General features: G+C 44.3%; 1 protein-coding gene across 1 annotated transcript; it reads right to left on the bottom strand.

Moving 5' to 3' along the window:
• Positions 1 to 1,105: 1,105 nt before the first annotated feature.
• On the bottom strand, positions 1,106 to 8,343 carry LOC127594070 (T cell receptor alpha chain MC.7.G5-like). The gene is made up of 7 exons (XM_052055976.1): positions 8,208 to 8,343; positions 7,772 to 8,135; positions 6,566 to 6,651; positions 2,688 to 2,744; positions 1,484 to 1,690; positions 1,363 to 1,404; positions 1,106 to 1,297 (listed from the first exon to the last, which is right to left on the bottom strand). The coding sequence occupies exons 1-7, from the start codon at positions 8,329 to 8,331 to the stop codon at positions 1,182 to 1,184; spliced, it is 996 nt and encodes a 331-aa protein (XP_051911936.1). The 5' UTR covers positions 8,332 to 8,343; the 3' UTR covers positions 1,106 to 1,181.
• Positions 8,344 to 10,284: the final 1,941 nt, after the last annotated feature.

Here is a 10,284-nt window from a genome sequence, read left to right as displayed (position 1 = left end):
GGGAGGAGATGAGCCACTGCGACAAAACGCTGCTGCTGCTGCTGCTGTGCATGGGACGTTCTTGTCTCATGGGTCATTTCAACTTCATCTCATACTCACTGATCTTATGTTTTGTTGTGATGTTATGCAAGCACAAGGATGTCAATGTGTGATGTGACTCTGAGAACAGCAGTGATTTTGTTTTCATATACTGGCATGCACAACATTGAAAATGTGATCTGGCTTTCTCCTCATCACTGGCGCAAGAGGAGTCAAGTTGCACCATTACATTCCTGACATCCACGACAAAGGTCAGGCATGCGAAACGTCCACATAAATATCGCTCAGGAGACCAACAAGGGCCAGCGCTGCTGACTGCTACTGCGCATCCCCACTCTGCACATGAATATGAACACAGCTTTGATGACCTCACTGTTAAAACGAAATAAAGTCCCAACAACGACCACCATCCAATTATCGCTCTGAAATCAGACCTGTTGAAAAGTTACAGAAAGCAATGCTCCTCGTTCTACCTGACCTTCATTTCCTCCACACATCAAACATCCTGTCTCAGTCAGCTTTTGAGACAGAAACCATCACCGCTGTCATCTGTGGCGCAGGTGCCATGGCGACCGCTTCCTGTGGAAAGAGCAGCAGTGACACAAACAATATCACGCACACCAACGCTCACACTGAAATAGCTCAAGTCTTTTTTAACTCATGCTCACAAAATAAATACCGATAGGCTTGCTAAATGATGTGGGATTTTTTTTTTAAATGTGTGGGATGACTCATTCATCCAGGTCATGGCAAAAGTTGAATCGAGGCAACTGAATTCTTTGACAGTATATTGTTGATTTTTTTTTCAAAATGGCTTTCTACGATTTGAACAATTTGTAATCATGCTGATTTGATGTCTTCGTTGTATTTTATTCATGACTTATTAGTTTCTTTGCATATAGAATCTTGGGGGACTCTTTTGAATCATCCAAAAAATAAGGAAGCAACAGCCTTTTAAAAATGTTTTTATTGAATTTTTCTTTATTAAATGATGATTTTTTCTTTATTAAATGATCCAACCAGTCTCAACACTCAATCTGGTTCCACATCCAAACGACTACAAAAAAGCTCACTGACATGTAAAAAGTGCCATGTTCTCACACAAGCACAGCAGCAAGAGGAAGATGGTGGCGCCGTGCTGGCTACTCCGTTGCCCCGAACCACAGGCCCAGTGTCATGACACAGTTGATGGCGAGCGTCTTAGCGAAGACGAGGCGGAGGGCGAGGACGGCGAGGGACAGGAGGTTCACCTTCTCGTCTGCCGGCGACATGCACATTTAGCTTAGCCCAACAAGCTGCGCCTCTCACATGTTCAAAACTAACCTGGCAGCAACGCGTCCTGGCACTGCCCTTGTCCACTGTCACCTGTGGCAGCAAAACAAGAAGCAGTCGTGAGGCGGTGACTTCATTAAGATGACTGGAGGCCTCGCCTGACCCTCCTCACCTTCCTCGCACGTGTCGTTATGTGCGGTTGTGAGCACTGCCACCTGGTTGTATAACGAGTCGTCCGATATTCGCACAGGGCGAGACTCCTCGAACATGTGACCTTTTCCCACCTTCTCCATGGCATTGCGTTGGCTGAAGCCGGTGGCGAGACATGCCGTCAGGTTGCTGGCCTCAAGTTTGTAGAAGGATGGATCGAAGTCCTCCCCTAAAACGCCAACCACATGCACACATGAAAGAGGAAGTAGTGCCATAAGTTTTCATGACCATAATGTGGAAAATAAATGATCAAATCCAAGTGGCTCCCCTCACTCCTTTTAAAATCCAGGCAGGCAAAGGACTTTGTTGAAGCAGAAATTGTCTCGCTGGGGTGTATGAGATTCATACACCCAAGGTGCACGCCAAGTACATTAATTTAGCTGCAAGCTCTCCCCTTGTGGATGATATATTCGGCGGGGCATTTGACGTGGGCAATTGGAGAACACCATGCAACCCTATTCGAGCATCCATGGGGACCAACATTTTTTTTTCAGTGTTTGGTTTCTATTTTTAATTTAGCATGAATGAAAATAGAAATAAAACCTTTTAGATTTATTTTCCAGTGATGCAGTTTGGGTTATGGTGTTTACTTGTAGGTTTGAAGAAAGTTGCTGGTTCCTGACATGTTGAAAATGCAACAATAGCTTTCATATTAAGTTCGTGATAGAGTTTGTGAACGTTTCACACAAAGCATGTCAACATGTCACAACCAAATCCCCAAATGTCATTTAATTGAGCTGCCAAATACACTTTGCCATTTTTCCATTTACCAGTCTCAACACTCAATCTGGTTCCACATCCAAACGACTACAAATTCAGACAATGTGAGGCGCAAACAAAACAATCATATGAACTCGCCAAGTTTCTGTTTCAGATTTTAATTAAAACAAAACTAAGTAATTATTTTCCAAAAAAAAAAACAAAAATCCCACTTACAGGTTTCCACTGTCAATCTGGTTCCACCTCCAAAAAGTAACCTGGTCCATCCTGTCATACATTAGTTACTTCCTAAATAAGAACCTCCTGATTTCTGTTATGAAGCTGCAAACTCAATAAGCTTCGCAGTTTTAAAAAACTGGACACAAAAAATGCATTTTATCTTGTTTTATCTCATTTTTATGATGTAGTGACACAATTTGGGTTGCGATACTCAAAGCCAAACTTACGAGTCTCCACAGTCAGTCGGGTTCCGGTTCCAAAAAGTAATCTCCAACCTCCTGACACACATCAGTTGATCCCATGACAAAAACCTTCAGTGAAACTTTGACAAGAGCACATTTGGAATCCTTATGGGGCTGAGGTGGTATTGTGGTCATTTTCCAGCCTGAAGGTCGTGGGTCCAATCCTGAGCCCGAGTGACCATGCCCAGTGGTCCTTTAGCAAAATACCAAATCTCCAACTTGGTCCTGATACTGATGAGGATTGTTAAAGTGCTTTAAGTGCTTTCAAAAGTGCGATACAAGTAAAATCCCATTTTTTCAGTTACCCTCATGTTTCCACACATACATAAAATGCATTGTCAGTGTACCCATTATCTGCTTGTTCCAGCTGCATGTATGGGAAAATTTACCAGTTGCGACACTCAAACGAGTTTCACATCAGCGGTCCGCCTCTTCACAGCGGCATCCCTCAAGTTCCTCGTCCACGAGACTTTCATGTGATCCATGTCGACTGGACACCCTTTTCCAAGTGTCTGTGATGTCTTGAAGCATGTTATGAGCATCAAAAAAGCTGGGTAAATTTTTCGTCATGTTGCCATTTTCGTCATGTTGCCATAGCACTTGAGGCAACAAAAAGGAAGATTTGTGGCAGAAGCAAGCAGGTGAACCTTTCCCCAAAAAACAGAGTGGAGAAAGAAAAACAAGTACAGTATTCACGAACAATGATGTCAATACAAGAGGTGGAAAATACAAGCTACCGTATATATTAAGATCATTCTGATTTCCACTGTCATGCTTGTCCCACCCCCGAAGACAATCATGAAGCCTGCAGCAGCCTTCTTGCAACAACACCCACTGTGACACAAAGCTGCAACCAAATTGGCCACGCCCACAGCCGCTGGCTTCACTGTGCTGACATCATGTTGCCTCTGTTCAAAGTTCTGCTCAAAAGCCACGCACATCTATTTTAATGTTACCAGGTGGTCCCAAGTAATGGTACAAAGTTCAGGGAAATGATACAGGATCCGACATTAACGGTGGCCCAATAGCCTTATGGCCCTGGCCAGAACTGCACTGTTGTCGGGCCACCACCGACATTCATTATGTGGGCTCTGTCGTCCAGTACAAATTTCATAAAACTGTAGCTGAAAATCTTGTGTCACGTCTCGGACAAGCCGAGTTAAGTCTGGATCCCAAAAACGTAGACGTAAACAAGGTCTCCGTAACAAAAATAGGTTAAATGCTTATAATCGCACCGACAAAGACGTAACATAAAGCGCTGGTCAAAACCAGGACCAGAGAGAACATAAACGAATAAAAGGCGCTTGCACAAAGGCAAGGGAGAAAATTAAAGACCGCCAATACAAACTAAAACAATGTATCAAAATACACGCGGGCGTAAAGGCAAATCACAAAACCAATATCGTACTTACAAAAAGCAGGTGTACCGAAATTGCAAAACGCGAAACACGACAAGGTCAATAGCACAATAGTCCATGAGCAGCGAGAATAGCAATACCAAAAACAATTCTCCGACACAGGTGCAATGCAGAAGAGACCTTAAATACAGTGTTCACAAATTATAGATTGGCAGCAGTTGTGTGCTGAAGTCCGCTAATGCCACCTGCTGGCCAGACCCAAAACAGGATCATGACATCTTGCTTTAAACAAAATATTATAATGATTTGAAAATAGAGTTTATAGCGGTCAGGCGAGGCAATTAAACTGTCTCGAAACCAAATGATTTTTTGGGCTCTCCTCAATAAAATGTTGTCTTGTTTGGGGTTCACAGAGATTCTTCAGTGAGAGATTCTGTCACGTTGTGAGGTGGTGGTGGACCCCAAAAAGCAGCCAGGAGGGATGATGGTTCAAAAGTAGGTGACCACAAAAAAACCCTAAAGAAAACATATTTTGCTGGTGCGTGCTAACATTTTTTCCACAACAATATGGATTGGCTTGAACAAGAAATAAGCTCAGAAAAAATATTTTTTATCCGGACCTGTACTTTAATCACAGTAAAACCAATTTATTAGAGCTATTTGCTTGCCTGGCCACAAGGAGCCAGAAGAAAAAAATAATACATAAAACAAAAAGCGATTGCAAAGGCAAGGTACAAGATTAGAATACACAAACACAATATCACAAGTCCAATAATGTTCAAACAAATATTAAGATTGATAAAAAATAATATTGAAAATTAGAGCGACTATGAAAGTCACCGAACGGTTACAGTTTCTTGCTTTCCTTCTCGCCAAGTCCAGGAATGTCGGCGAGTATCAGAAGTGACATTGAGCAAGTGCACCCGAATATCAAGATGATTATGGACATATTTATGTTATTATTAACTGTAAATTAGTCTGATTAAGATCAAGACAAGACAGAGTTGACGTTCACGCGAACCACAGTGCGCCGCTCCGCCGATACATGACTTTTGTTGTGCGTGTGTGTGATGTCACTGCTTCAGAAAGGCCCCGCCCCCTCAGAAACAAGTCAGGGTTCACGCACACTGCGAGTGCAGACATGAGTCGGGCGCTTGTATGTGTGCTGACGGCTGCTTGGAGCCTGGGTAAGGTCGGGATATGCCGCTTTCCACTGACGTCTGATCGCTTTTGTTGCCTTTTTGTGACAGGAATCAGCGACCAGAAGTTGCACCAGCCGGAACGGGACGTCCAGGCCGTGGAGGGCGCAGCAGTGACGCTCAGCTGCAGCTACGACAGTTCGACGTACTACATGTAGTATTCTTCTGGTATAATCCAATTTCTTCTCTTCATTTCTCTTCTCAGGTTATGTTGACAGTGCAGCTCAGACGTCAATAAGGCCAACGACAGCTGACACTGCTCATCAGTGTAATGGCAGCCTACTTGGCAAACGTGGCAGATGAAGCTGCAATAAAATGACAAAAGTAGCGAAACGACATCAAACTCCATCTACATATTGCACATGTACAATCCAAATGCATCATCCTCTCCACATGAATCCCTCAGGCCACTGTCACAGACTGAGTACGCCGCTGTTGTATGTGACCACAATGAGCCAATCGAATAATTTGTTGACCGGAAGAGATTTTTTTTCATTGATCGGAATCTGATGTTTTTAACCTTTTTTTAGTATTAAAATAGAAGCAGCAAAAGTAAAATACAGAATTATAATGTACTTTTCTGCTTGGCTTTCGACGAAGGCGGACGCTTTTTTTGCTCTGCTCCTGTCCTCCCCTCACCCTCCCTTGCTCACCACTCAGTCTATGTGCTGTCCTTGTCTGACTTTCCTAGCCTCCTGCCGTATTTTCATCCTAAAAACAAACCATGGAATTGGTTGGCTGGTCTCTCGATGTCATCGACAAAATTTTCTCGACGAGAAGAGCAGGCAGTGGGGAGCCCACTTGCCCCTCGGGGACGTTTGCTACCGGGTACACCCTAGATCCCTGGAGGAAGTGCAGATTGGTGTGCCTGTCGATACTGTCCGTTGAGGATGTGGAAGACATCTACATTCTCGGCCTTCTGATAGCAGGTATGCTGCTGTTTGCTGTTAGCAGTTTCCTGATTGATTGTAAAATTCAACCGACGGGAGCGGCTTTATTGGAAGTGAAGAAGCTGCTGGTCTTTTTGGATGGCACGACGCGCATGTCCAACACTCAGACTCAAGCGGTGACTGAGCTCAACCGCAAAATGGATGCAGTTTTGGAGCGTCATTGCAAGATGGAGAACAACTTGGAGAAATTTGGATCCGGCTCAGAAAATAAATTGCGGATTTGGCTGATCGACGCCATTGAAGAGACACCGGCCACGGACTCAAGGCTGTCTAGAATTGTTGGCAGCTGTTCCCAAAACATCTGCTATCTGGACCTTTCCCCTGGAAGAAAGTACGCATGGAAGTTAGTGCCCTACCATCCCCCAAACCCCCCTCTTTCTCGGCCATAGACTGATGAGCCAGGACGGTCTTCATGAGAAGACCATGACGAGGTAGCTGCGGCCTGACACGCACACACAATCAGACAATCAATACACGCATACACACCCTTGTATCACCGCCTTTATTGGTCCTGTTTTTTTCCCCGCGACGTGAACTGCTCTGCGGAGCGCTCGAATGGATTGAGCAGCTGGTCGGACGGCCCGCGTCGCGTTCCACCCCACCCCGCCCTTCCTTCCCATCCATCCACCCGCTTATTACATGTTATGTCTTGTGACTTGTTGTAACTGTCCAGGGACGTGCGGTCAGGGGAGGCAGGTGAGGCAGTGCCGCACCTCTGAACGCGCATTGCATTGCGCAATCATCACAAATTGGGTTGATACATGCAACTGGCACGTCCTGCTTGCCGTACCTCTGCACATCAGCAATATAACATTTGCAGATACATTTATTTGATATGCTTTTCCTAAGTCTGGCTAATGTTTTTAAACCATTAAAGTTTAATGTTTTTTTGGTGACATATTCAGATTTGCTGATGGGAAATAAAACCGCAGTGAAAAGGCATAGGTTGCGGCAGATCGTTCTTTGCCGCAATTAAGAGGGCGTACGTGAGCAAACAGGTACGTTGCGCTCTTCTTCTGTGCAGAGGCGCCAGGCGAGTCAAGTGCGATCCTTTTTTAAATTTGCTACGTCGGACAGCCAAAATGGAAGAAAAGGATTATATATCGAAGCTTAAAAACTTCTCAAAACTGGACTTTCAGTCAAAAGTGGACGTGATTAAGACAGGTTGACCAACATGTCCAATATGTAGATGGAGTTTGATGTCGTTTCGCTACTTTTGTCATTTTATTGCAGCTTCATCTGCCACGTTTGGCAAGTAAGCTGCCATTACACTGGTGAGGAGCGTCAGCTGTCGTTGGCCTCCTAGTTGACGTCTGAGCTGCACTGTCAACATAACTTGTGAAGAGAAGAAATTGGATAATACCAGAATAAAACTACACGTCATATCAGATGGGATAACCTAAAGAACAGACAGAGTATCAGACCCACTACAGAGCAGAGTGAAGTAAAAAAACGAGACAATACAAAAGCATCCCCGAGCACAGCCTCTTCTCACGCTGAGTTGCAGCTCTTGCTACTGTGAGACCAGTCTACTCCGGTGAGGCCACGCTCCCAATGCTACTCATGAGATGAGGCGGGTGCAGGTGTTTTTGTGCAGGCACGCCAGTAAATGTGTCAGTGTGGGCCGCAGGGCGCAGTAGAAGACTCCCGAATCGCTGGGCTTCACGTGTTCGATATGCAGAGGAGCTTGCCAAGTGCTGGCATCCATGCGACAGTGATACCTGTCAGCGTATTTTTCTCCCTTCTTGCCCTGACCGAACTGAGATGTGCTCAGGATGAAGTCCGGCAATGAGTTCACTTCTTGTTTGTACCAGAAGATGTACTCGGTGGATATCGAACTGTCAGAGCTGCAGCCTAGCGTCACTGCTTCACCCTCGACGGCGGGGACTTCAGGTTCCGGCTGGTGCACCGTCTGGCCGCTGATTCCTGCCACAAAAAGGCAACAAAAGCAATCAGACGTCAGTGGAAAGCGGCAGTGACTTCATATCTCGACCTTACCCAGACTCCAAGCAGCCGTCAGCACACATACAAGCGCCCGACTCATGTCTGCACTCGCAGTGTGCGTAAACGCTGACTTAGTTGCAGAGGGGCAGGGCCTTTCTAAAGTAGTGACATCACACATGCACAACGGAGGTTGCGTATTGCTGTGAGGCGTAGCAGCGCACTATGGTTCGCGTGAACGATTCCTGTCACTAAAAGGCAACAAAAGCAATCGGACATCAGTGGAAAGCGGCAGTGACTTCACATCTCGACCTTACCCAGGCTCCAAGCAGTCATCAGCACACATACAAGCGCCCGACTCATTTCTGCACTCGCAGTGTACGTGAACGCCGACTTGTTGCTGAAGGGGGGGGACCTTTCTGAAACAGTGACATCACACGCACGACGGAAGTCATGTATCGGCGGATAAGCGCACTGTGGTTCGCGTGAACGTCATATTTGTCTTGATTTTAATCAGACAAATTTACAGCTAATATAAATATGTAAATATGTGCATAATCATCTCGATATGCAGGTGCACCTGCTTCCTGTCACTTTCGATACTCGCTGACCTTCCGGCACGTGGCGAGCTGCCACTCGGCAAGATGGAAAGCAGAAAACGTGTGACTGTTCGGTCCGTTTCATAGTCGCTCTTGTTTTCAATGTTTTTTTATCGATCTTGATATTTGGTTTCACGTGATTGGAGATATTTTGTTTGTGTATTCCCGGTGTTCTCTTGTACCTTGCCTTCACAAGCGCTTTTTGTTTTATGTATTGTTTGTTTTTCTTGCTCCTTGTGCCCAGGCAATCAAATAGTGCTGCTAATCCCAGTCAGCAAAATTGGTCCGTCCCAGCTCTGGGGCAGACACGGCACGTACCGGTACATTCGGCCCACATACCTCAATGAATGACGGTGCTGCAGTGGCCCACGTCTGGCATCCATGATGTGGGCCGCATTCGGCCCAGATCTGAGCCACATTGTAAAAACATATCTGGCCCTACTCCAGCCCTATGCTGGGCCAGAACAGGTTCCTGATATCAGCCTTAATTCAACCTTAACTAAGCCACATCTTTCACAAGCCCTATTTGACCCACATTTAAAAAAAAAGTCTAAAAAAGGACTGTTATAAAAATATGTTTATTGTCATAATTTGTGAACCTCACATATAACTCCACATACACTGGAAAAAATGCACTTTTCTTTATTTAACAGTGAACACAAAGTCCAAATTGTAATGCAGTTTACTCTTGAATGGCATTTTTCTATCCATCAAATTGTTGCACTCTCCATGCCCTCTTTTCTTCTCACGCTCTCCTTCCTGTCACCATCCCGATCAGGAGCCAGATGTAGCCATCTTTTGATGGTGACATGAATTTCCTGGTCTGAGGCCCAAGATATGAAGCTGATAGGTCTCACAGGGCCTGTAAGAACAAGAAAACAAGGACGAACAGTGTGTTAGGAAAACAAACATTTTTACATGTCATAACCAATGAATGGTCGGTCAAAATAACCCTTGAATTTTCTTATGATAATAATAATCATACATTTCATTTATAAGCGCCTTTCAAGACACTCAAGGACACTTTACAACCAAAACTAAACTAGGTGTGATACTGGGGCGGAATATTTGCCACCAAAAACAAAACGTAAATAACTTTTCATTAGTTTATACTGAATTTGAATGACATGAATTGAAGTTAAGTGGCTCGGATAATGGATGGATTTGTATATTTTACTCTGAATCATATTGAACGTTTGAATCTGAATTGTACAATCTGAATTTGAAAGGATAGACTTTTTTTCTTTGAAACTGTATTTGATCCTCACTGAAAATTTAATTCTGTTTATTTTCATATTCAATCTTACAAATACAAAACTTTTCATTTCAACGTCAGATTTTGTTTTTGAATTGAGGTGATTAGCTTTAAATTAACTTTGTCAAGTATGAAGTATCCAGTTTGTATCACAGCAAACGGAGTCAAAATTAAATTCATTGTATTTCAGTGCAGAAAGGGTTCTTTTTTGGCAGCACCTCTGACTGTTCAATCACCTACATTTTCACGAAACACACATGCACACGGAAACTGTGCATGT

Source organism: Hippocampus zosterae, chromosome 21 (assembly GCF_025434085.1).
Source record: "Hippocampus zosterae strain Florida chromosome 21, ASM2543408v3, whole genome shotgun sequence".
Classification (NCBI taxonomy): Eukaryota; Metazoa; Chordata; class Actinopteri; order Syngnathiformes; family Syngnathidae; genus Hippocampus; species Hippocampus zosterae.
Note: the sequence above shows the minus strand (reverse complement) of the source record. Positions and strands in the feature narration are given on the sequence as shown.

Bases quoted from the DNA above. Each gene is read 5' to 3' on its own strand.
- LOC127594070 (XM_052055976.1), bottom strand. From the start codon at position 8,331: ATGTGTGATGTCACTACTTTAGAAAGGCCCTGCCCCTCTGCAACTAAG. The intron at 2,745-6,565 runs GTAGGGCACTAA...TCAACTGATGTG, and splicing joins AGAGGGGGGTTTGGGGGATG to TGTCAGGAGGTTGGAGATTA. The intron at 1,691-2,687 runs GTAAGTTTGGCT...TTGGCGTTTTAG, and splicing joins CCGACTGACTGTGGAGACTC to GGGAGGACTTCGATCCATCC.